The 25,063-nt window shown below is 40.0% G+C and overlaps 2 protein-coding genes across 11 annotated transcripts in view; one reads left to right on the top strand and one right to left on the bottom strand.

Moving 5' to 3' along the window:
* The window catches only part of LHX2 (LIM homeobox 2), a 46,245-nt gene extending 33,945 nt beyond the window's left edge, over positions 1 to 12,300 (bottom strand). For both annotated transcript variants that reach the window (XM_080561995.1, XM_080561994.1), the window contains exon 1: positions 11,728 to 12,300. In XM_080561995.1, coding sequence (XP_080418121.1) covers positions 11,728 to 11,826 — 99 coding nt within the window. In that variant the 5' untranslated portion in view covers positions 11,827 to 12,300. The remainder of the gene's footprint in view (positions 1 to 11,727) is intronic.
* Positions 12,301 to 12,432: 132 nt separating this feature from the next.
* Positions 12,433 to 25,063, top strand: part of DENND1A (DENN domain containing 1A) — a 194,465-nt gene continuing 181,834 nt past the window's right edge. For 4 of the 9 annotated variants that reach the window (XR_013940918.1, XM_080561942.1, XM_080561935.1 and 1 more), the window contains exons 1-2: positions 12,434 to 12,592; positions 19,604 to 19,674. Coding sequence is in view for 6 of the 9 variants with exons in the window: in XM_080561942.1 (XP_080418068.1) it covers positions 12,576 to 12,592; positions 19,604 to 19,674 (88 nt within the window). In the remaining 3 variants the exon portion in view is untranslated. Of the gene's footprint in view, positions 12,593 to 19,603; positions 19,675 to 25,063 lie in introns of all 9 variants that reach the window. The other 5 variants (XM_080561943.1, XM_080561938.1, XM_080561940.1 and 2 more) reach the window with 3 other exon arrangements.

Raw genomic sequence — 25,063 nt, forward strand, 5'->3', positions numbered from 1 at the left:
CCTGCAGCTAGAATACTCCGATATTCAGGTATCTTCATATATCACTTTCTGCTTGGTCTATATTTTAACTACATTGTGTATTTATTTTTTTTCCTTCTTCCCCCAGATGTAAAGGGTTTTAGACTTTGTTGAAGCAGAATGTATTTTCAAAACATGGGCATTGATCATACACGCTTATGAACCTGAACGTGCAGGATGTGCATAGTAATTAAGAATGAGGACAACCAGCAGAAACACAAAGATTCATGTTCTCTTTAGCCCCATTCTGAACAGCAGTTGATGGCTAGGTATCTATGAAGAGGCTGCAAGAAGACAAAGTGAGATTTTAGTTTGGATAGGAGGAGACAGGTTTGGAATAAATAAGTAGATCTGACCGCTGGCAATATAGGGATGATAGCTGAATCTGCTTGATAATGAGATTACAGCAAAATAACATTTAGTTAGATGAGGAAGAAGGCAGCAAAAATACAGGTTTCCTACATACCATCTGAAAGCTGGAGAAGTGAAGAAGTGAAGAAGTGATTAGAGATGCAACAGAAGAACCAAGGATTGGGTCATGGAAATCAGACAAGATGTCAAAACTGAGAGCTCAGTTAACTATTCTGAATGATGAAATGTAAAGGAGGATGAAATTGGAATAGTAATTCTCTGCTTTAACAAAGAAGTCTGTACTGTAGATAGGTAAGACTAACTCTTAGGTACTCAGCTACTTCAGTGATTGTGTTTAAGTATGTAAAGCAATTAATCATTATAGATCTATTAAAACAAAAAAAAACAGGTGGACACACTTCCTTGTTTTCATGCATGTGTGCATGCACAATTTGATGGCTAACCAGTCATTTAATCCAGCAGCACAATAACCATTATTTAAGCTCTGACAGAAGGTAGCAAAGGAAGTAAAATAGGAGACATTCTGTAGAACTAGAAACATATTGAACTGTATCAGAACGTAACTTTGCAGCACACCAATGTAAGAGATCATAATGTTGGCAAATGAATAAAATTAATTTGAATTCCAGGACCCCTCACAGTTACGAAAACTTAATTAGGCAAACTTGAGCAACATGTGCTCTTCCCTTTGACCAAATGTTTTTCAGAGTTCAGGATGAATTATTTCAATAAACTACTGGATTTCTTATTGGCTTTTCCATTTTTTCATTTTTAACATGATTCATGACTTATTCAAATTCCAGTTAGTGGAGGCAATTTGGCAATCTCATTGTGTCACTTTCCACAAAGACGTAACATTTAAACTAGCAATGTTAAAAAGTTTAAACACTGCAAAACAGTAAGTCCTCCCCTCAGATCAAGCCCGAGGATCCTGAAGAGCTTTAGGAGCTTTATAGACTGATTATGAAGTAAGTAATATGGAACAACTGGTGGGAAAATTCTGTCTTTACTCCTTTACTCATACCATCCTTGGGTGTCTTTCCAACAGCTCTTGTTAATCTTGTGGATCACTTGAGTCCATGCAAAACCAAGAGTATATTATCGGCTCACTTTAAAAACCCCGTAATTTTCCCAGTTACTTTGCAGATTCCATAAAACATTTCAGATGGGCAACATCTGACTGTCCAAACTGGAATCTTCTAAATGTGAAAAACAGCATCTTCTAGGGCAACAGAGGAGAACAGAAAATGCCACACTGTATCAGCAGTCCATCTGATCCAGGGGCCCGTCCCCATGATGATGAGCTGAGTCCACAGAACTCTTCCCGGGGAAATGCTTCTTAACCCCAGGTAGCTGGGGTGGGGCTCATTTCTGCTTGCATGTCCAGTAGTTAGCATCCTAAAACCAAGCCCTCTCAGTTCTCTGTCCAACAGGGAGAAAGAAGCACTTCCACAGAGCGATGAATCCCATGCATTTTAGGGTAAGATCACAGACCGTGTAGGGTCATCTGTTTCTTTCCACTAATAACAGAAAGTCTCAGACAACGAGCCTAGATCTGGCTCTTTACTATGGCACGCCTAAATTTAGGTGAGATTAATCCTATACACTGCTAGTGTACGCATCCCTTAAATTGTTCACACCAAGTAATACAATCGGATATATTCTAATTATGAATATAAATGTCTAGTTGTTTTTAATTTTTTTTAAAAGTGTTTGAATTTCATGACATTGCAGCACGGAACTCACGGGCTATTTATAAGTTGTCCTAACAAAGAACTGAGAACAATTCTCCGTTACTTGCTTCCAGTTGGACTGGGCATCTCATTGCTTTTGCCTGGGATGAGAAGCAGCTCATTTGTTCTATCTGTTTCTGTATTAGGTGACGTGTTTACTGGCACAGGTTTCCTCCGTGAATTAATCTAAACATTTTACATTCTCACTCAACTGGAATTATGTGTTTAATAGTTCTATTAATCCATTTATATCCAATGCACCTTTTTTAGACCGGGAAGGTGAGAACTGAGTCAATACTAGAGATGAAACTTTACATTAAAAAAATCATCATAGTTAATGTAATGTTTATGGCTATTTTTAAATTTAATACATTTTGCCTGAACAGTGCAAATCCAAGGGAGGTATTCTTCTTCAGAACATATGCTCAGATCTTTTGCTTGAGTTGCTACACTGCATTTCTTGTGATAGCTCCTTGTTCATATAACTTTGTTATTTCTGTCAGACGTTATTAACAGTTATTTAGTTTGACAAACTTGCATAATTTTGGATCATCTGCATTTGTGTAACATCAGTGTTTATTCCCACTTTTTTGATCATTAACAAATACATTAATGTCAATGAAGGGAGTACATTTGAAGTCACCCCCCCCAAATTTTTGCTCTGTTGAAAATGTATTTTTTATTCTTCTATTTGCTTACCAGGAGACAGTTTTTAGTTGGAAACAGTGAATATTAAAACATTAAAATTCAAATTCTGACCATATCATCCTAATCAGTTTTAACTGTTTCTTATTACTGACATAGATGGATCTCTGCGTTGACATTCCCAGAACCACTTGTCTTATCTTTTAGAGGGTAATTGCTCTCTAGTCCTTTAGTACACATACTGATTTTAATCAGGTCACATATTCCTGTCAGCAGTTCAGTAACTTTTTTTTTAAATCCTCCCAGCATTTATTCTGCAGTCTTAGGAGGCAGTTGTTATTTAATTTGTGAATTTGTTCCAGCACATGTCAATTCCTGGGGTTGACAAACCCTCCTCTATATTGCCCAACAGGAGGAAATCTGGTATATCTGTTTTGCCCAAATTCTATGCAGAAATGCTAATGCAAACCAGTCATTTACCTTCATTTCAGTGTCTCCACTTTCTCATTAGCTTTCTCACTTTCCTACCAAATAGCCCACTGGACTTACAAAATCTCTTGCAGGCTTGCTCCTTCTTAGTACTTGAAAAAATCTTTGTTTTCATGTCAGGCTATCTGCTCCTCAAATCCTTTGTCATCCTTCTAATCTTCCCTGTGTATCTGAGCCACTATATTTTATCCCTATTGACTTCACAAGTTAAAATTTTACCTTGAGAAAAATATGTTTGACTATACTAACTTCTTGAACCTTCCTGTATCCATATCACTCATTTTTGCTTGTCAGCTTCCTTTTTTGTTTAGGATTATGCATGCCTTCTGTTACACTGTTATGGTTGCTCAAGCAGCTTCCATGCTGAGTCTAAGGATTTTAATTTCCTCACTTTTGACTTTAGGGTCTTTTTAACTAGCTTCCTCATTTTTTGTACAATCTCTCCCCTGAGGATGTTGAAGTTAATTATACTGTGGTCACTATTACTTAGTGGTTCAACTTTAGTTACTTTATAAACTAACTCCTGTGTATTACTTAAGGGAAGCTTTTCTTGACTTAGGTCTTTATAGCTCTAAGATATATATTTGGAAATATTTTTTTAATAAACATTCCAGCAAAACTAACCGGGAAGTCTGGAAAAAGGGATGTACTTACAGGATAATTAATAACAAAGACCAAGGACATTACACAAACACTTGTGAAATGCCACCTAGTCTTCACTGACTGTAAGACCAGAATAAATTAAATCAATTAACAACGGCTCCATTTAGTGGCAGAAGTATAGGAGCATGCAGATATCTCCCCTACATGATTTTAAATAATTCTGCAACATATTCAGAACCAAGTACAAAAGAACATTTCCAGCAGGGCGTTATCCCCATTTTAGAGAAAGGGAAGATATCTGCTGTCTTGCAAATAGTGTCTGCTGCACTTTACTATTTAAAGTTCTTTCATTAAATACGGAAGGGGATGGCATTTCATAGCTCGTGGTATTACCTCATTACATCCTGATGTGGTACAGTTGCAGTAATTACATAAATAAAATTGACTTTTTATGAGTGATGAATCTGGGAGAAATGCACTTCAGTGCACTTGGGATTTTTTTCCCCGTATGGAATGGAACCGTAAGTGTCAGAGAACTAATCAAACTAACACTGAGAAATAAGCCAGCACTCTTATTTTTTGTAAATAACACCTACAGTTTGGGAAGAAACCTCTCCTCTATTGTGAACGCAGTCTATCAAGAATAATGCTGCATATTTCACATAATTAAATCAATAACAGACACAAATGAATGGCCATAAACAGACCATCCCCAGGTTAGCCAGGAAACCCTCAGTGCTTGAAAAGATCAGCAGCTGTCTTTCCTAAGCAGCTATTGGGCTTGGGGTGCATATTTGAACTTGTCAGACAGAAGGGGAGTACAAACAAGACAAACCTGGAGCTAACTTACCCTTCTGTTAATCAGGGGAAACATTACTGATGTCTTCTGAACACCAGGGCAGGAAAATCAGTAACATAAAATTATGGGCCATCAAGTCCTTTTTATATAAGCAAGTTCAGAACACCTACTGGCTGTCTAGCACTAGCTGTTGCCACAGAGGTATTTTTGAATGTAGTCCTTCAGCAATCATACGGGATTACAGTAACATCAAATCGGTACAAATTAAGTATGACTCAGGCCCGTACTATTTAATCACTGTTATGCTGTTGAAGATTATAGTCATTTGAATATTTGATCATTTTTCCACACACAAGTATGAACTTAATCTTGATTTTAACATTATGGAGTTCAATTTTTTTCCTTAAGTACATACTTTCCCATTGCCAAAACAAAAGGCTAACATCACAGAAGTGCTATTTGATTTTTTTTGTCATAACAATTTAAAAATAATGGCTTATGACAACATGTTGTCTGATGACATCTTAATAAGTATTGGGCCATCAATAGCTATCCCATTGCCGTCCAGTATGGCAGAAAGGATAAAGAGACTCCCTGTTAGAAGGGCAGTGAAGCTGACACTGCTAGTAGTCTTTTGGTTTACGGTGAATGTAGTAATTATATTTGAAGCCTGGCTTGAACAACATAGTTATGTTAAAAAGTTGAAGTAATTACTACTGAAAACACAAAATGGACAAACATGCAAAAAATTAGAATTCCATCAGCTGTGAGATGGGAAAAGCTGAGGAAAATCATATTGCTTACACAGATACTTCATACCAAAATTTTGTTATTTTTATTTCTAGAATGAGTGCACCAAAATATAAAATCACATTTTAAATAATACACATTGCCAAGTTACAAACACTGTCTTTTATAGATTCCTTCCTTCCTTCTTTCTCTCTTTCTTTTTCCTTCCCTTTCTTTCATGCTGAGTTCACCAGCTTAAGCTGGTGTTAAGCGGTCTACTGTTCACGAGTTTAGTATCATATGAAGTAAGTACTTCCCTCTGCTCCAACAACTTACGTCTTGCTGTTCTGGATGTCTCCTAAGTATCCTTGTTCTTCCAGGCTCATTAATAACTTACAGGGACTTGAATGTAGCAGTCTGATTTACATCAGTGATCTTATTCCTTTCAGCACAGGAGGGTTATCTTTTCTGTGACAAAGGCTATCACAGATATGAATAACTATTTTCATACTGGGCTTTTTTTTTTTTTTTTTTTTTGTCTAGCTGGAATCACACCATCATAGATTTTGCCTCACAAATCTGACTTTGCTTTATAGAGCAATAATGGTATAGTCGGCACTCTGCCATCACAGCAAGGTGAATAGAGAAGAGTAACTTAGGTCAGTTGCTTCTTTATTATTGGCAGATGAAATAGTGTCTTCAACAGCTTCAGAGCAAGAACCAGCTAGGCAGTGTGTTTTGACTATGAAGGCAGAGCCATTCTGAGAAGCCATAGCAAAAGTTTTTTTGCTAGATGCAAGGAGGGACACATAACCCACAGAGTAAAGCAAGAAGTAGGTAACCTACTGCTATTTTAAAGCTACTTGGGTGAAAACTTGGAGATTGAAATATGTATGAGATTTTCAGGTAAAAAAAAAAGAACTTCTGCCAACTGCGGTAGACTGCAGGAAGAACATGACAAACACCACGAAGCTCATTTCCTCTGGATGGAACACATTGAAACGGTGAGGACCAACGCTGCAGCATCCCAAGGGTCCTGTAGGAAAGGGCAGCGTGGTGCCTTGCAGAAGACGAGGCTGTTTCTGCTGCTCAGCCCAGCAGGAGGTGCAACCTCTGCCTTCGTGCCCGTGTGGCATGGCCCTGCCGCACGCCTCTGGGGCTTGGCAGAAGAGCAGCATTTTTGACACCTGAAAATCCCATATGAACTACAGAAAAAGCACAGTACCAAACTACTGGTCCTTTAAAACTAGTTGCAGACTGTTTCCAAGGACATATAGAAGCAGTAATTAGTTGTTACCAAGATTTATATTTATGTTTTTGGGTATTGATGGTAATCTCTCCCTCATAAAAACCTGTTTGTGCTTTTTTCAGCTGTGTAATTGATAATTGGAGATATGTAGACTATATAAGCAAAAATGTGCATCTCTAAAAATAAGAATGCAGTTCTGCTAAAATGGAGTGTTAGAAACATTTCAGATGTAGCGTAATGATTGTCTGCAAAAACTTGACAACCAATCGAAAGCTCAAAAAGTTGAGTGCAAACTTTGAAAATGTCAGCTAAAGTATCATACAGAAAATGCCTTCTATTTAGAAATACAGTCATAAGAGAGCATTGCCACATACAGTTCGAATTTAATTTCACTTTGGCAGATAATTGTCTCTCTACGAAGAAAATATGAATTTGCCATGCTGAAACTGACACAGAAACACCAGCCTTTAAGACAAAATCTGCTCTGCTGGGCTGCCGAGTGCACTGAGGTAAACGTAAAGGTAAAAGCTTAAGAAATTTACAGCTGAATTCCTCAAATGACAAAAGAGCCGTGTTGCATGATACAGGCACGAAGACTGAACAAGAACAGAAGCGAACATGGGAAAGATGCTGACAGGAGACAGCATAACACGGCGTCCAGCGCACCATGTGGGGAACAACCAACCAAGGCAGTGACTCTTACCCTAACAGCTTTCTGAGCACCAGCCCCTTACTGCTGACCTGCCTGCTTTTCTCTCACTCAAATACTTTGACAGACCCGTCACATAAGATTTAAGTCTCTAAGCTTTTAGAAACACACCTAACAATAAGGGTTCAGGCTTTTTAGGATAAGAACGTAGTCATAGAAAAGCAAACAAAAGATAGGAGGCTTTTTCATGGGGTTCTGACAGTGTAAGATCCACAACCATTTCAGCATTCAGACGGTGAACATCATAGCTGTTAAAATCCAGAAGTTAGCTACCACTCCACAGGTGAACTCTGATTGACAAATTGTGGAGCCTGAAGTGAACTTTTAATTCAATCGGAGTTGGATATTGTGGGTAACTGAATGATGTACTGACAAGGGCCTTTATGGAGAAGCATCCGTATGCTTTGGACATCTGACTTACTACACAGATTTCAGGAACTGAGACTGACAAACCTAGAGATCAGCGCACGGATACCGGTGTGCAGTCACCAACATGAGATGCCTTGTTCTGATCATGCACAGATCCATCGTCATTTCTGCAATGCCAAGAATCCCCGAGAATTCCAGAGCTACGAACTGAAGCACCATACGATCTCCCACAAAGCAAAAGTTCTTCAGAAAGCTCAGTGCTTCATGGTTTCTGCAGCTCCGCAGCTTGGCTTCAGGTTGAACCAAGTTTTTTATCTATATTCTGCTTTCAAAAGAGAGATCCAGGCCAACTAGATCAATAATTCTTTGACCTGAGCTTTATCACTAGCTATAGGTATTGAGTGATGTGAGAGGGAGTACAGGCTTTTTCAGCACTCTAAAATGAAATCTAAAGAGAAAAGGAACATTTTTTAATAATCGTCCTCTGACATCAGTTTGAATGCTTGGATTAGTTTTCTCTCAAAAAAGAGAAAAAGAGGTAAATTAAAAGAGCAAAAATGTTTAGGATATGTATGTTTCTTTTAAAATAATAACTGATTTTAATAATTTTAACACTTTTTAATGGTGGCAGACGTGATTCTTTAATTCTTTAGGTCAACAGTATAAAATCCTGCTTAAAGACCCTGAAAGAGAAAATATGATGAATATTGTAAGTGACGCAAGCAATAGAAATTTATAAAGAGAATAAAATAGATTTTCTGACAGGAAAATCACTGCATGGTTCAAGTCAGAGAACAGACAGCTCTGGAAGACATTTTGCTAGTTTCCCCACAAAATTAAATAACCTTTTTTTTTTTTTTTTTCTCGTAAGAGATTCTTACGGGAGAAAATGTAGTCTGTTAAGAGACAGTAGCACAAGGAAATGTTTGCCATATTTAGATCTCCTTTCACTAAAAAATGAAGAGGTCATTTCAGGTCAATCATCCTGGGCTCTTTTCTTTAGGGGAATGAGTCTCCAGCATGGCTCTTTATATTAAAGGATTTCATGGGCCTGAGTTATAGCTATTGGTATAATCACAGGTTTCAGAAATAAGAATAGTTATTTCGTATTTCTTTGTGAATGGAGAATGAAAAGGTCATTCAGTGTATGGTACTTCAAACACTTAAAAGGAAAGGTATTTTACTGCTTACTTACCTTTTTATGTACTGTATAGAAAGTAGGCATAATGTTGCCACACTGCTATGCAGACATCGAAGGGAAGAACCTTTTTTGTTTTATGCAAAAACTTGAGATACCTCTGCATTTCTTATTTTGACAATAAAATCATACGGAAATGAAGAAGGTAAATAAGAAACAGTCCTTCCCCGACACTTCTAATGTAAGATTTAGTGGCGATCAAATGAAATTGATGTGGCAGGTTCAACACAAACGGAGGTGTTTTTTTCACTTAGTATGCCATTAAGCTATGGAAACTTCATGCCATAAAAGGTAGCAAATTATAAACTATACATAGGTTTAAAAGCAACAAATTAATGGAAGAAAAAAAATCACCAAAGCAATTATATAAATAGCATCTCTGGCTAAGAAAATAGATTAATTTATTGGAGGCTGGAAGAAGATTCTACAAAATTCCCTGTTCCTACACTCATCCTTAAACATCTGCCAGTGTCCAGTTTTAGAGACAGAATTCTGAGCTAGACAGACCTTTTATTTAACTTATCAGCTGTGTTCTTATGACTTTCTTTTCCTATTTTTTTTGTCATTTTTAAATATTTTCTATTGTATTTCCCAAAGATAAATTACACTTTGCACTTACAGATTACTGTTTCTTAACCCACAATGGAAAACAAGCACATGTAACTGATTTCCATCCATATGAGGAAGGACATATGCTGAACCAATACCTTTCTTGTTTCAGGGCATAAACTAATGTCTCTGAAGGCTAACCAGCAATCCTAACAATGCCTTATGAATCACAGTTTGGGAGCATTAGGAACGGATTACTTTTTGTAAAGCAGCATACATGAACACTTCTGGAGGCTGTTTGCACATGCAATGGGCCAATGACTTGATCCATAACTCATGAGATGTATTAGACAATGACAAGCATTACAAGCTTGAGGTTAATTAAATAACTTGTCCTTCGCATCTAAATAGAATATCTTTAATAAGCTTCCTATCGGGTTATAAACACTGATAGGGATTTTTCTAATCTTCCCCCACTGAGAAATGTGGAAAACCATACATGAGCATTATAATCAATCTTATTCCAGTGCCAGTATATTCTGTTTCAAGACATAACTTTTCAGATGAAGCTACTGATCTATGAAGCCATCATTTTGTTTCTTGCCACTCCCACTGCCTGAAATGTAGCAGAGAATTTCCCAAGTACAATTACAGAACACTTCAGAAGGGTTGTCAACAGGAAAACATTGCTGCTGCTTCTCCTCAGTTAGTATTTTTGGTGCTGTGGGTGACTAAGGTATTAAAATATAAGTTCAGCCTAGAGTGTACAGTATAAGATCTCTGTTTCTGTGGTATTGAACTAAGCCTTTCTGGTCAATCTGGAAAGTATCCTAAGGCTTTCACCAGTCTTTTAATTCCTGGATTATTTTCTTCTGCCTGAAGTTTCCCTTCTGTTTCCCTTTTGTTTGCTATTAATGCTTCATCTCTTCTGGGAGGGTGATTCACCGTTAATCAGCTCGTTTATTCTGAGACATTCAAAAACATTGCTCCATGGACAGGCCAGCCGGCTCTTGCTGTAACCCTTACGCGGTTAAACCCCCTCTTTCCACAGGGGCTTCACTGTCTCTACTGGCTTGTAACCGTTACATAATTACCATCAAACCACTGGGCAAGCTGCAGACATCAATGCCATCAACAAAACTAGAGAAAATGTAGTTTGGGTTACCTAGTAAGCAGTAAACAAAACAGAGCAAAACTAAAGAGTACCTAGGTCTACCTCTTAAGTCTAACGTCAGTCCATTTTCCAGAGTGATGAAAGTTAAGAAACTGTGTTAACTGCTCTTATATTTGTCTTTCCTTATCGTTATTTTGTACTGCACCAGCATTACATTTATCAGCTTCCTTATTTTTTATTATTGATTGCGTTTCTTTTTTTCTTTCATAGTTAATTTTAACAGTATTCCTATAAACATACATATACCTGTCAAATGTGGGTAAAGCTTTCACTGTACTGGTAGAGTTTACTGTAACGGTTTAGTTAAAGAGGAAGAATATCCTTGGTTTGCACACACTAATTTTGGCTGAAAAGCTACCCTATATTGATATGGGCATGTCTGTAGGAGCCAGGGCACGCTGCTGTGGATGGCTCACCTTTATGTAAGGTGTAAAGGAGGGCAAGTCAGGAGCTGCGGGCAATCGTGGCACAGGCTGGGCCTCAGCGACCCGGCATGGTCCCACAGATGTGAGGCTGACAGCAACAGATCCCAGAGGACTAAACCAGGGTATCAAGTGGGGCCAGGAACCCAAAAAAGCCAAAGGGTAACGCGGGACCAGGCCCCCAGGCAGCACAGACCCTGAGGCTCTGCGACAGAGGGCGTGGGGGAAGCGCGGGGTGCAGGCACCTGGCCCCAGGTACACACCTGGGAATGAGGAGCACTCCTTTCTTCTCACCTCCCCTGATGTTTTGAAATGTAACTGAGTAAGTCTTCCATGACTTTCTCCATAAGTGTCTACCGCGTTTTTTATTTATTACTTGAATGAGGACGGTATGGTTTCTCCCTACCCAGCTCTGTGGGGAGCAAACGGGATATGTAGTATATTATATGGCCTCTCTCCCCTGCCTTTCTGGCTGACCAGAAGCAGTTGGCTTCAGCACTGAGCTGCAGTTTGGAAGTCTTTTTAAAGAAAGTCTTCCATTAATTTTTCCCCCTTCCCCACTGCAAATCATCTCCACCTCTTAGTCTTATATTGTCAAACTATGCTAGAAATTGCCCAAAGCTTCCTCAAAACTTCTTGTAAAACATGTTCAACAAAATGTTGGGGTACCTGTTTGATCCTGTTTGCCAGCTCCAATAAGGCATGTTCCAACATCTGTCTCATCTTAATTTCTGAGTCAACATTAGCTCTGTTTTCAGCAGACTGCATCTCATCTCTCCTCCACTTCTTTCTGGGAAGCCTCCAGTCCCCTTTAGGGCCCTACTTGGGCTTGCTGTTCTTTTACTGGGGCTTGTTGTTCTTTTACTGGGGCTTGGTGCTCTTTCACTTGGCCTTGTTGCTCTTTCTAGGCATCCCTCATCGCCCTTCCAGCACCTGATCCCCGTGCCCAGCTGCACAACGCTTCTACCACAGCCCCGCACGGGCACAGCTCCCACCCTTCTGTCTGAGGGCTCGCCCTTGTTTCCTCAGGCTGCTCCTTCGTTCTGCCCGGGGGCCCGCGATCTGCTTGCCACACACCGGCCCGCTGGGACCTTCACAGGGCTCCCCAGGTCCCGTCTGCTCGAGGGTCGCCCCTCAGGGGATCGCTGCGGGCTCTGGACCTGCCCGAGGGGTGCCTGAGGAGCCGGCGTCCGCTGACAGGAGGCGCGGGGCAGGGGGTGATGCCCCCCCCCCCCCCGTGCCCTTCCCGCCACTTTTGGCCTGAGGCGGCCCAAGGAGGGGAGAGACGCGGCGGGGGGGGGGCTCCAATGTGCCCCACCCCCGCGGCCCCGCGGCCCCGCCGCACTACAGCTCCCGGCAGCCCCCGTTCCGTGACGCGCCCCGGGCGACGGCGACGCGGGCCGGGCCGGAGCAGGGCCCGATGCGGCGCACAGAGCGCGGCCCGCCCAGCGCCGGCCCCCGCCCCCGCCCCGCCTCGCTCCGGCTCGGGCCCGGGCCTATGCGGCCCCCCGCGGACCATGGGATCCCGGATCCGGTGAGCGCCCCGGGCAGCGGCGGGGCTCCGCGGGGGAAGGGGCCGCGGCCGGCACCGGGACTTCCCCGCCCGGCTCCGAGCGGAGGCCGCGGGCGGGCCCCGGCCGAGCCCCGGGAGTGCGGCCCCGGGACGGGCCCCGGGGGCGGGCGGCGGGCGGGGGGGGGCCCGCGCTGCACGGCCGCGGCCCGGCCCCGCCGCGGGGGCGCCGCTGCCCGAGGGGGACACGGCAAGGCCCGGGGGCGCCTCCCGGCCCCGGCAGCTCCGTGTGCCCCAACGCCCTGTGGCCCCCCGCGGGGCCGGGCCGTGAGGGCAGGGCCGGGGGTTTGGTCCCCGCTGGGTCTGTGCAGGCCCTGAGGAGGGTTGGGGCTGCCGGCACTGCCCCGGCTGTGTGGGGTGCCGGGGGCTCGGGGGAGTTACAGCCTCGGTGCCTCGGCTGGAGTGGGCTGAGGGGAAGGAGGGCGGGCGGGTGGGTGGGCTGCCCGGGGCACCTGGAAGGGCAGCGGCACGGGGCTCGGGGGGAAGACGAGGAGCGCTGCAGTCAGTCAGGCCTGCAGCTCCGTGCCCGCAGTGGTTTTTGTCATTTTCATAAGTCAGGGGGTTGATTTACTGGTAGGCTCTCTTGGTGTGTCTTGTATTGTCCTGTTAGAGATCTCGGTTCGTGACGCTGTTCCAGGGTAATTCTCTTCCTCTGGGGTGGGTAGGGGTGCAATACAGCTATCGCCGCGCAGTGAGCGCTGACATCTCTGTGCATGGGAGCTGTGCTGCGGTGGGGACGTCCAGTTAGCTTCTGTCTCATTGAGCAATGTCAGTAGGTGCCGTTGAGCAACAGCTTTTCTTTCTTCAACACGTTGCTTGTCAAGATTACACAGGGCTTCAACTTTTCACCTCTGTTGTTTAATTTGAGTATAAGACTGGAGTAGTAGCAGTAGTTTGCATCGTCCTTGGTGTGATGACATGTCTTTGTATTCCCAAGCCTCTGGGCTGGGTACACATACATACACGTACTGGTGTTCTAGGGAAACGTCAATGGGTAGCGAGTGCTCGCAGTCGTAGTGCTTACAGAAAGCAACCTTTCTTCTTTGGGAAGGGGTGCTTTTTGCCCTTTTGTGGAGTATGGGTTCTCCACTGTTGCTACAAAAAATCAAAGTAAGAAAAATAAGTTAAACTCTTAGCTTACATTCAAAGTACAAGTTCAGTCTAAAACCGTTGCCGTTTTAACATCAGAGTGAAGGCTGAGTCTGTAACTTGCAGTGTTGGATCTGGCAGCTATCATCCTTGCATGGGTCCCTTCAAAAATTGCGGTCTGAAATCACTTTTTATGATGACCTTGTCTTAAACCGCTTAAAATGGGTGATGCTCACTTGCGTCTGCTTTGCTGATCGTGGATGCAGTCACTCGGATGAGGAGCTTCAACCGGAGCCCTCACTGAGGCGGGAGATGTGGCAGTTAGAAGTATTTACAAGCACCAACGGACTTACGGACTTTATCTGTACAAAGTCTGTTTCAGTGTGAGTGTCTCGTTCAGATTACTGGCAAATCCTGTGTCTTTCTCTGTTGCCAGGAAAACAGAGGTGATGACCCCATATAAGCATTATGCTTCATTCCTCCTGGACTTTATGAGAAAACATTTTGTCTGCTGAGTGATCAATAATTTTGCACTAGAGGGATGATTAATAAATTTCATTTTCCCTCCTCTGATGTAAAACTACAACAGCACCGCGCTTTTGTCCTTATTCTACATGAGCACCATTCACAACAATCTTGAAGTACGCAAAGAATGAGAGAGGCTATCTCAGAGACGTGTCAGGTCTGCTGTTTTGAGCGAGATGTCTGATCACACTGAGATTTTTGTTAAACATCTTTGGGCAGGATCTTTCACCTTCTGTGTTGCCAGGGGAAATAACTATTAAAAGGGAACAGTGGATTTTGTTGCTGCTAATATTACAGCACATTTTACATGTGCATTGTCATATCCAGGTTTAAAATGAAGGAATTAGAATGAAAAGTGTTAAATAGTTGTCATGTGGCATAATGCTTGTAGCTTTTTTTCCAAAATTACAGATAAATCTAAGGTTTCACCTAAATTGATTTAAGACTTAACAGTAAATCTAATTAATTAAATTAATTAACATACCATAAAAGTTATGCCATAATTCAGAAATACAGAACTTAAAAAGGAGTCTGCCTAGAATACGCTCTATTTTAAGGTAATTTGAGGCTTTTCTTTTGACCTCTTCCTTTTTCCAAAGGGTGTTTTTTCTCAAGTTTCATTCCTTCATGTCAGATTCTTAGAAGCAGCACAGACTCTGGAGGCATTTACTGACTTGAGGGTGGTGTTCACCTGTCACCTAATATGTAGACTGTGTGCAGCAGAATGCTTTTGCAATGAATCCTAACGTAGTGAATAAGAGAGTCTACAGATAGTGGTGAAGTAGATCTGCGAAGTAATCTTCCTTGCTGTCGACAGGTGGGCTTCCCAAGCCGTGATGTTAATGAGTCTGAAGTGAATGCTGTACTTCCTCTCTTGTGGGGAGGAAGTAAGGAGCAAACTACTTGTTACAAACATGAAAACAAAATCGGGCTTCCACTCGGATTTATTTTCAAATTTGAAGTTTTGCTATTCCTGTCACGACTTTCATGTTCTATCCCTCTTAATTAGATTTCCGTAATTAATAGGCTTTATTTCAATTATCCTGCTGGGATCCAGTAGTAAAGAAATAAACTAAAATCTGGAAATCGCATTCTGACCCAGAGCAGATCAGCATTTTGAATTTCTGTAAAATACTGTACATTTGAATTTCTGTAAAATAATATAATCTAAAGTACTTTTGGCGGTGATAAGCAGCTTCCTTATTGGGGCAGTGAATGGGAGCGTGAATGAGAAAATTATTTTATGATGGGGTATACCGAGGCATGTGCCCATTACTCACAGTGCCGGTGAGTTTTGGAACCTAGCAAAAATCCAGTAGTCAGGTTTCTTGCTTCTTGCTATGGATTGATAATTAGGAGGGATATTAAACTCTTTGGCACATGATCACTTGCACACGCTGCGATATGCTCTGCACGAAACCCAGACATATGTCAGTTATGTTTTTGATGGATGTATAGTAATGAGTCATTCGAGTGAAAGATCGCTTAGAGGAAATTATCAGTAGCTGCATCAGAAGGAAGTGGAAGAAATCACGAAGTTGCCAGCAGTCCTGTAAGCTTGTGGCTTGCGGGTAGCTGCAGGCGCAGAACGAGGTGCCGCGGGGCTCCGCTGGGGCGTTGCGCCTCGCCTTGGCGCGTGCCCTACGGCGCGTGTGAGGCACCCTGTGCCGGGCAGGGTCTTGGAAACTGGAGTCTAGTTAGCCTGGCTGCCCTCGCTTCGTGGTAGCCTTCAGTGCTCAGGACATTAAAAAAGAGAAGATGTACCTAGTTTTGAACAATGTGTCAGTATCGGTCTCCTACATGGAATTGCATTGCAGAGTAAAAAAGTTACCCTGGTCCATCCCAGCGGTGGTTGGGCTTCAGTGAAGAAAGAAGAGAACCCTGGTGCTGGTCTGTTTGCCGTAGAGCTTACTATGTACTGAGATGTGGTAGTACCTACTTAGGTAATACCAAGCAGAAAAAGTTAAAGACATGGAACTTAACAAGGGCTGGAGGTGCGATATCGGAATCATGGACTTGTATAACCTTTTTTCTGTAAGAGATGGGTAACTAAGTCTTGTAACAAGAGACCTAACAGTCAAGCACTGTCAGGCTCCTCTCTTACACATTATTTTTTTAAGTAGAATGATTTTTTCTGTCGTAAGTGCTACTGCATTGTCCTGTGTGTAGGGAAAATACTGCTGACAGAATCCAGATTGTGGCTTTAGGTGTGTGAGATGCATACGTCCATACAGACAGCTTCGGAGAAGAACTTTAATTTTACTCTTCGTAAATCTTGTGTAAGACTTATTTAAAAATATTGTTTCAATATAAAATTTCTTATGGATTGTTTTGATATTTAAGCAATTTCTACATCAAAGAGATTTGCAGTAATACCTACAAATAGCACCTACCACAGAAGCATTCTTTTCTTGTAAAAACTCATCCTGAACTTCTGCTTACAAAAATTATTGCATTTCCTTTTCAGATTATCGAGTTATCAAATAATTGAGGTACTTTTTACCTATGTGTCCTGTGTATTGCTTTTTTTATCATATGTATGTTCACTTGGTAATTCACCGTGTGTCTGAGTGTTACCTGGGGGCTGCTGGGGGAGAACTTTGCACGAGGGTGTTTGGGTTCCCAACGCCGGGGACAGGTCCAGTGAGCCGAGGTTTTGGTACAAGGCACGCGCAGCATTACATGTCTGTGGGGCAGGTTAATAATCATAAAAAGGGACTGCAAAATATACATATTATGATGCGTGTTTATGCTGTGGTTGCAAACTGTATGAAGTCTCATAGTGACTTGTTTCCTTAGTTCCACGGGAAAGTTGTAAAATACTCAGAATTCAACAATGGCTTCATTCTCGCGCTGACTTCATTCTCATACCGAGGTGTTAGCTTCTTGAATGCAGTCTTTAATACAGAGTTTCTGACCTGGCAAAGCTACTTTAATTTCACTGTTTGTAGAAATAAGTGGACGTTTGTCACGGAATATTAAAATAGAAAATTTAATGTCTTTGTGTCTGAAAGTTTTGGTATATAGCATGTGCTCTTGCCAGCTGTGTTAAGCAGTGTTTTCACGGCAGAATTTAAACATAGACGCTAACATAATACTAAAAAGGTGTTTGTTATTTTATCCATTAGCTGTAAAAATATTAGAAAATGTATAAACTTTTAATTAAGGAAACAGGGTGCTAAAAATAGAGATATAAACAAGGAGGGTAAGATAAGACTGCACAGCAATATATTTTAAAGGAAAAATCATTTTTCTGTGTCAAGTGGTTATCGTATCATACTCATCCTGTGCCAGGACTGTAGCAAGATAGCTAAGAATGTGAATTTTTGAAGCAGATCATGTGCAGCACAAAGAAAATTAGGCAAGTTTATTTCACACTGCAAAGTAATAGTTGATTTGCTGGTCTTAGGTTGTCATAACTTACCAACGTGCTTCTTGGAAAAATGGCTACTAAATGCAAGTCAGTTGGGAACTGGTGGCAAATTAAATTAAAATTAATTGAATTGTGGACAATATTGTTGCTCCTGAGAGGTGCTCTGTAAAATTGTAGAGTGTGATCCTATGCTACTGAAACCAATGGTAGCTTTTCTGTTAATTTAAATAGGTGTGGGATTTGGCTTAGAGCCATTTGACTTGCACTGAGTAGGTCTGTGGCATGAGTAGAAATGTTTTTTTTAATCACTTTTGGTGTTAAAGCAGGATAAAAATAATATAAATTCTCTGATGTGCAGGCTTAACTCCTTGACATGTTTATATTTTTGGTTTGAGATGCAGAGGAAGATGAGTTTTTGTTGTTGTTTTTTATTATTCAGATGGGAATTCTAGCATAAATATGATTTTTTTTTCTTGCCATTGTTTTCATTTGTAGCTGTAAGGGAACTAACAAAATTCACAAGTTACTTATACCTCAACAGGTTTCTAATTTTAGATAGTTTACGTTAACACATAGGAGACAATATTATCACTATACAAACAACTATAAATTTAGAACAGTTTTGATACTTAGTTTTAACTGGAAAATCTAAGAATAAAGTGTCACATGTTCCGACTTACAAAATCTCTATTTCAGTAACCAAAAAATTACAAAGTCTAATGTGTGGTTCTCTTTAATCTCATCAAAAATTCAGGAGTTGCTAAAATTGTTAGGCAGAAACTGAACTCAAAATATGCTTTCTTATACAATCACTTGTGGCATTTATGTGCTCCTTATGAAGTATATTTCCAGAGCTTCATTTATGGAGTTGGCTTTAGATTTATGTTAGTAAGAGCTGAAAATGTAGGCTAAGTGTTTTTTTTCAGTCATATAACATTAACTTTCTACTTTTAGTACTGGTATACTAATAACTCTGGATGAGAATAGTCTCTTTCCGTAAGCTTCATTTGCCTTTTGTAGCTGAATTTGGTATCTCCTTTAATCATATCACCTATTTCCTTTTTTCATCTGCATCTGGCAACTTTCCACACGTAAGACTGCAGTGTCTTGAGGCTAAACCTTGTGCATTTGAAATATTCTCCAGCAGGGCCCTTCTGACAGAGATGCAACTGTTATTAACAGGTATTAAAGAGGGGAGCTGTCTTCATCCAAAATACAGCCTCTTAATTTTTCCAGCAATGTATGCATAAAGTGGCTTTGCATCCTCTTGACTGCTGCTGCTTTTTTTTCCATTTTTTTTCTGAGTAAATAGGTGTCATGAAGTTGAACTTGGGGGTCACAGTAATGAAAATGTGAATCTGTTTTGTTTGTTTCATGTTGGGCAATTTGACTCTGCTTTCAATTTGGTGAAGAGAAAAGGGTATTTAGGTTTTATTTTATTTTTTCTGAAAAAATATCCAAGATGGTATTTAGCATATACAGCGATCTACTTTCTCATTTGAAAGTAAAGGTGAAATAAAAAAGAACTTGCTTTTGCAAGTTGTATATGTAATCACATTGAACTGAAATAAGCATCGCTTTTCAGAATGTTACCCAGGGGAACAAAAAGCGTAGTTCTCTTTTTCTGGCAAAGTTTCTGAATAACAGGCCTGTGACATTTTAGTATGTAGAAATGCAGACAGGTCACAGTGATTGAAATGACATAAAGGATCTGTGTGCTTGATTTCTATTGTTTTTTATTTAATTTTATTTTCTCGGTGGAATTCGTTTGGACACTGTTCATACTGACTGATCTGAGCCTCAGTGCCTACCTGTTACATTCTTGTAAGGCACAAAGATCTGAGGTTCTCAGGCCGTAAAACAAGGAATCTATTTTATGAAGTTGTCACTGTAATGTATGCATTCTTAGAACCCTTTTTGTCTGATTAATTGAAAGCATGCTTGGAAAAAAAATCTGTGTGCTAAATACTTTTTTTTCCCCCTTTCAGACAAAATCCGGAAACTACCTTTGAAGTGTATGCAGAAGTAACTTATTCGGGCATCAGTTGCATTGGGAAAGGTACTGTTTTGTGCTGTAATTCTACCTATTTCTTGGCTAAAACTATTTTTAACCAGATAGTGCAAGGTAATGAGGTATATTCATTATTATGCTCTTCCACCTTTTAAAGAAAGCTGGAATCTTTTACAGTTGGGACTAATAATAAGAAAATCCTGCCTCTGTCCCTATTTGTGGACAGTTTCTTGGGTTCTTTGACTGTTTTGTCCTTTGTCTTTTGGAATAGAAATAACTCTTACTTCATTAAGTTGAAAAAGTAAATGCATTTTCAGATTTATGTTTCTGCTCGTATGAGGAATGATTAGGTTTAAATTAAAAAATAATCCAAACATTTTTCTATGGAATTTATTTTTACTTACTATTTCTTACATGTCTACAAAACCATTCTCTTCCCAAAATTCTTCCTTTGATCAAATGATTTTATCTAGAAATAAGGCATGGAAATAGCTTATGATTTGGCTAACTGATTATTTTCACCAAATATTGTTATCGAGTTATAGCTATACAAGTATTTTTTCCATAATATTATTTCTGAGAAATATTCCTATGTTTATGCTAGAGATGTCCTGTAACAGCTGAAACCAACATGTAAGTGTATTTGTGGATGTTTGATTATCCTTGTTTCTATAACCGATGAAGTTAATAAAAAAAATAAACAACAAAAGCAAAAGTTGGAATTCCTAATCCCAGAATTTATTTCAAGATACTGTTTTGTGAGGTCAGTCTCTAGAAGGTTATGGAAAGGAGGGATGTCAAAATGAAATAATTAGAATTAGTCAACACATATTGAAGTAATACACTATTGATCTTTGACGAAACAATCATATGTTTATTGTATATATGGTATAATGAGCCATAACTTTATTGACTGGGGAGTCACTTATCTCCTTCTATATCTGTATTTGTTTGTTACGATCAGTGAGAGCCAAATAACTGCAACTCTTTCCTTTAGTGCCAAAGCCTCCATAGGAGTTGTAACTGGAATACAGTTTTGGCTTGTCCTACTGCTGTACACCGTCACAACTATTTGATGTAACTGCAGGAGCCCTTTTAATAACTGGTCTTTGTTTCTGCACATCTGACCTGGATTCTAGTGCCAGAAAATCTGAACAAATTTGACCGTAAACATTACATTGTACAGTACTAGTGTCTGGGTATAATCTTCTCTTTGAAGTTTGTTTGCATCCCCCTGGAGGGATTAATTCCCTGCTGTGGGAAGGTGGGTTAAAAAGCACTGAAACTACTTTACAGGTTTTTAATTGGAGAATTTAGTATACATCTTGTTCTATAAACCAACTGATTCTGTGGGAGTTTCACTTCGGTTGTGTTTTTAAGTTTGTTGTATGCACTTGTAGGTGCAAAATATTCAGAAATGGTTGTTCTTAGTGTGTAAAAAAATGTAAAACAAAAATACAGTTTGTATATTCTGAAGTTATTAATTCTGTCTGAATAATCTTTAAAAAAAATTTCCCACCTAATACTTTGTATTTAAGAGGTGTCCTTTATTCTCAGAAGTTTTAGATGAGTGTATCTCCAAATATTCTGTCCTTGTGTTCTAAACAAAGCTGGTTGGTTGTTTGCCTCTAAGCAGTATCAGCTGTATTTAATAGCTGAACTGTATTTCCAGGCAAAGCGCCATTCTGGAAATATAGTCCTAGAGGCCTCCGTGTAGTCATCTCTTTCTCCTTCCTTGGCTATCTAGTCTTTGCTGGAAGACTAAGGATATACATCAGTGTGTTTTCTGGAATCAGAAGGATGTGTATTAAACGGCAAGGAGCAATTACTATTAAGAAAAGCAAAACACATAAAAAACACGTAAGGAGCAAATTATCAGACGTGTTTAAAAAAAACATTCTTCCCATAGAATGGATTCTGAAATTAACTGAGACAACTACCTCTGAAGTTTATGTCTAGTCTGGTAGTGCTATCGACCGCTTATAATGCACTTAATTCTTGCATCAATTTTCTAATACCGTCTTGAGGAGAATGAATTGTTCCAAAGCTATAAAAATCCTAGTGTGGGGGATTGTCTGGCTTGTGGGATGGTAAAACATGCCTCTGTTTTGTTAATAATCCAAAAGTTTGTATAGCAAGGGATATTTTCCATGTAACTGTTAAGTATCAACTGCAATTAAAAGCTTTAATATATTTCATGGCTCATTTGTTTCTTGCTGAAATGGGAAATACTGACTCCTGTTATTAACTACTGACAGACAATTGTACATTCAAGTGGCTTTATTGCTTGTATAATTGTTAACAATCATACATTAAATGTTTAGTAACTTGCCAAATGGATGAGAGCAGCATTTTACATCATCTGTAGAAGGCTCCCTCTTAGTTACCAAGACAGTTGACTGCAGAAGAAAAAAATCTATTCTGGGCTCCAGGAAAGATCTCGATAAACTAGAAGGAGTTCTTGGAGGGCCACCAAGTTGGCAAGGGAGCTGGAGCACTTGTGCTGTGAGGGGAGGTTGAGGGTGCTGGGCTTGTTCAGCCTGGAGAAGAAGAGGCTTCAGGAGACCTGTACAGCAGCCTTCTGTACCTGTAAGGAGTTCATCAAGGTGACCAGTTCTCAGTGCATGGCAGGAGAACAGGAGGCGACGACACAGATTGAAACGAGATGTTTTAACTGGACATCAGGAAACGTGTGTTCACTGTGAGCACGGTCAAGCATTGGAAAAGGTCACCAAGAGAGGTTGTGCAGTTTCCATCCTGGGAGGTTTGAAAGACCTGACCGGGTGACAGCCTGAGCAACCTGGTCTGGCCTCACACCTGCCCCTTCTCTGAGCAGGAGGTCGGACCTAAGGCCTCCGGAGGTCACTTCCAGCGCGAATTGTCCTATGATCCTACGATTTGATTCCTAGAAATGCAAGCTCCAGGATCACTCAGAAGATGTTTTCTATTTTAAGTAAGAGAAAACTTTCTCAAAATAAAGAAAGTTGAAAAATCAAATGTTTTGTTCCAGTCCAGGCACAACTCTGCCGAACAGCAGTGCAGTGTGGGAGCTGAGGAGGGAAACGGCCGCGGGATCAGCTCAGCTGTGGGCTCTTCAGCCTTTCTCGCCTGGATTGCTGAGAAATAATGAGTATCTGTTCTCAGCATTGGTAATTGTGTATTTCTGCCACATGAAGTCTTTGGTATGTTGTGGAATTCCTAGTTCAGTTGGATCTAAAAGCTATATTTGTACTTTTCTTTGCATATTCATAGATCTTATTTGGGTACTTACAGATTTTTCTTACTGGGTCACTTTATGTAAATGTGATATCTGTATTTTGAGAAGCATGAAGATATTTCGGGAGAAGACATTTAGCGATCCAGTTTTCTGTCTCAGCTTTATGAATGCAATTTCCTTGGAAGCTGGGAATTCCCAGCTTCCCCTTGACTAACTGAATCTATTAGAGTGGACTTGGTTTTTGTTTGTTTTTACTGTGTTTTTTTTGTTGTTGTTACGAACATCTGACTTCCTGAAATTGAACAGAAACACAAAACTGCTTTTATTTTTAACTTTCTGCTCACTCTTAATTTTTTCCTATATAGTTCTGACAGTAGGAGTATTTCTAACTTTAGTTATCATTTGGATGTAAGGAGCTATCTGCCTTACTAAATCCAGGTGTATTACTTCTAAAAAAAGTAAGAAAAAGCAAGCAAAGAGAGGTTTTTAGTTTTGTCATAATTATTTTAGAGATTTCACTGATAGGAGTTAACCTTTCTTCAGGAATTAAATAAAATAAAACCTTGAAAATTGAAGGTGGAGGGTTAATAATAATGCAGTGCATTGCCTAGCGGATACCAGTAATATATTCTAGATGTGATCTAAATGCATCAGTTTTGCCTTTCTTCTGCGATACTTAAGTGTGACATAGTTTCAACTAAAACATACATCTATTCATTTTTCTCTAAAATAAATATTACAACACTTGTGAACGCTACATGCAAAGTTTAAGGTCTACCATTGCTTTTCTTAGGATACTTCTCAATTTCAATATCAGTCTTTGTAGCTGAAGAAGTTTATGCTGTTGTTTCATTGCTGATGTATCTGGTGCTTCACAAATAAAGAAAGATAAAAGTTACTTGTTTAAATATAAGCTGGAAATGCTAAATTCTCTGGTCTTAGGGGAGAGCTACAAAGAACTTGAATTGTTTCTGTTACAAATTGTAACTTCTGAACTTCGGGAATTCAGTAGCATTTTATACTCTTGACATATTTTATGTTTACAAGTATGGTATAATACGTTGGAAAAGCACTTGCTGTTTTTGAACTTCAGCTAAAATATTTTCTCCTTTTACCAAAACTTTTCAGATGCAATAGAAAGAATTTACTAACAGATTTTATTTAAATACCTACATAAAGAAAGCAAAATCATGCTAACTACTTAAGAAAGCTTTCTTTCAAATTTTCAAAGCACTTTATGATCTGACAACTGGTGCAGTTCATTCGTCAGAAATCTGTGACAAATGTAAGGATCTTGCTGGACCTGAGCCAAAGATCCCCCCTTGTTAGAGGGGGCTGTGAGGAGAGCTGGAGCAAAACTGTCAGACCATTGGTGTAGAAAAAGAATTTGTTAGTCTAAAGTAACCGATCAAAATCGTCTCTAAGATATGAACATCTGAAAGTAAATGCTCGTGAGAGTAAGGCACTCCCCCTGCACTCCTGTCTGGGAGGACATAGCATGCTTTTGTATGGGGTTTTTGTGTTCTCGCCAAAGCAGACATTATAAAAGTACGTCAAATCTGTAGCTTTACCATGTAGTGTGCCAAAGGCCTTTCTCTCCAAGGACCTCATCTTTCATCTTTTTGTGAGTGTAGCATAAATTCTTGCTGTGTGTTCAAGGAAAAAGCTGAAATGGTTTAGTACAGTTAAAGGATTTTTCTTTCTTTCATTCTTTTTATTTTTTTTTCATTTAAAATGATGGTAAGTTGGAAGCCTAAATGTGATAGCATGGACATAGTGTAAGTGTGCTAGAGTTTAACAAATGTTCACTGGATTAGTAAAGGAAATGTAGTTTATACTACTTCTTTTATGACAGAATTTAAAAGGTCTTGCTGGAAGACTCGCCATGTGCTTCTTTCTTTTCTCGAAAACATACCACTAAGTTGAAAAGGGAGATGAATCTTAGAAGGAAACTATTAACTCTGAGGGAGTTTATCATTGTTTGAGAGAAAGGATGGAATTTGCATTTGAATTGGCTCTGAGAGTAGCATGTACTACTAATCTTGTTCCTACTAGAAGCTTGTGAGTAGTTTAAGTACTTCCTTCTTTACTTTTCATGTTCTAGCCCTGTGTTGTAATAGCTCTTCCCCCACCTGCCAGTAGATCACGAATGTTATAACTGAAACTAATCGAAGCCCTTAACTCCACAGGGAGATGTCACGATGTACTCGGGCCCTAAAA

This window comes from Anser brachyrhynchus, assembly GCF_964034855.1.
Source record: "Anser brachyrhynchus genome assembly, chromosome: 19".
NCBI classification, from domain to species: domain Eukaryota; kingdom Metazoa; phylum Chordata; class Aves; order Anseriformes; family Anatidae; genus Anser; species Anser brachyrhynchus.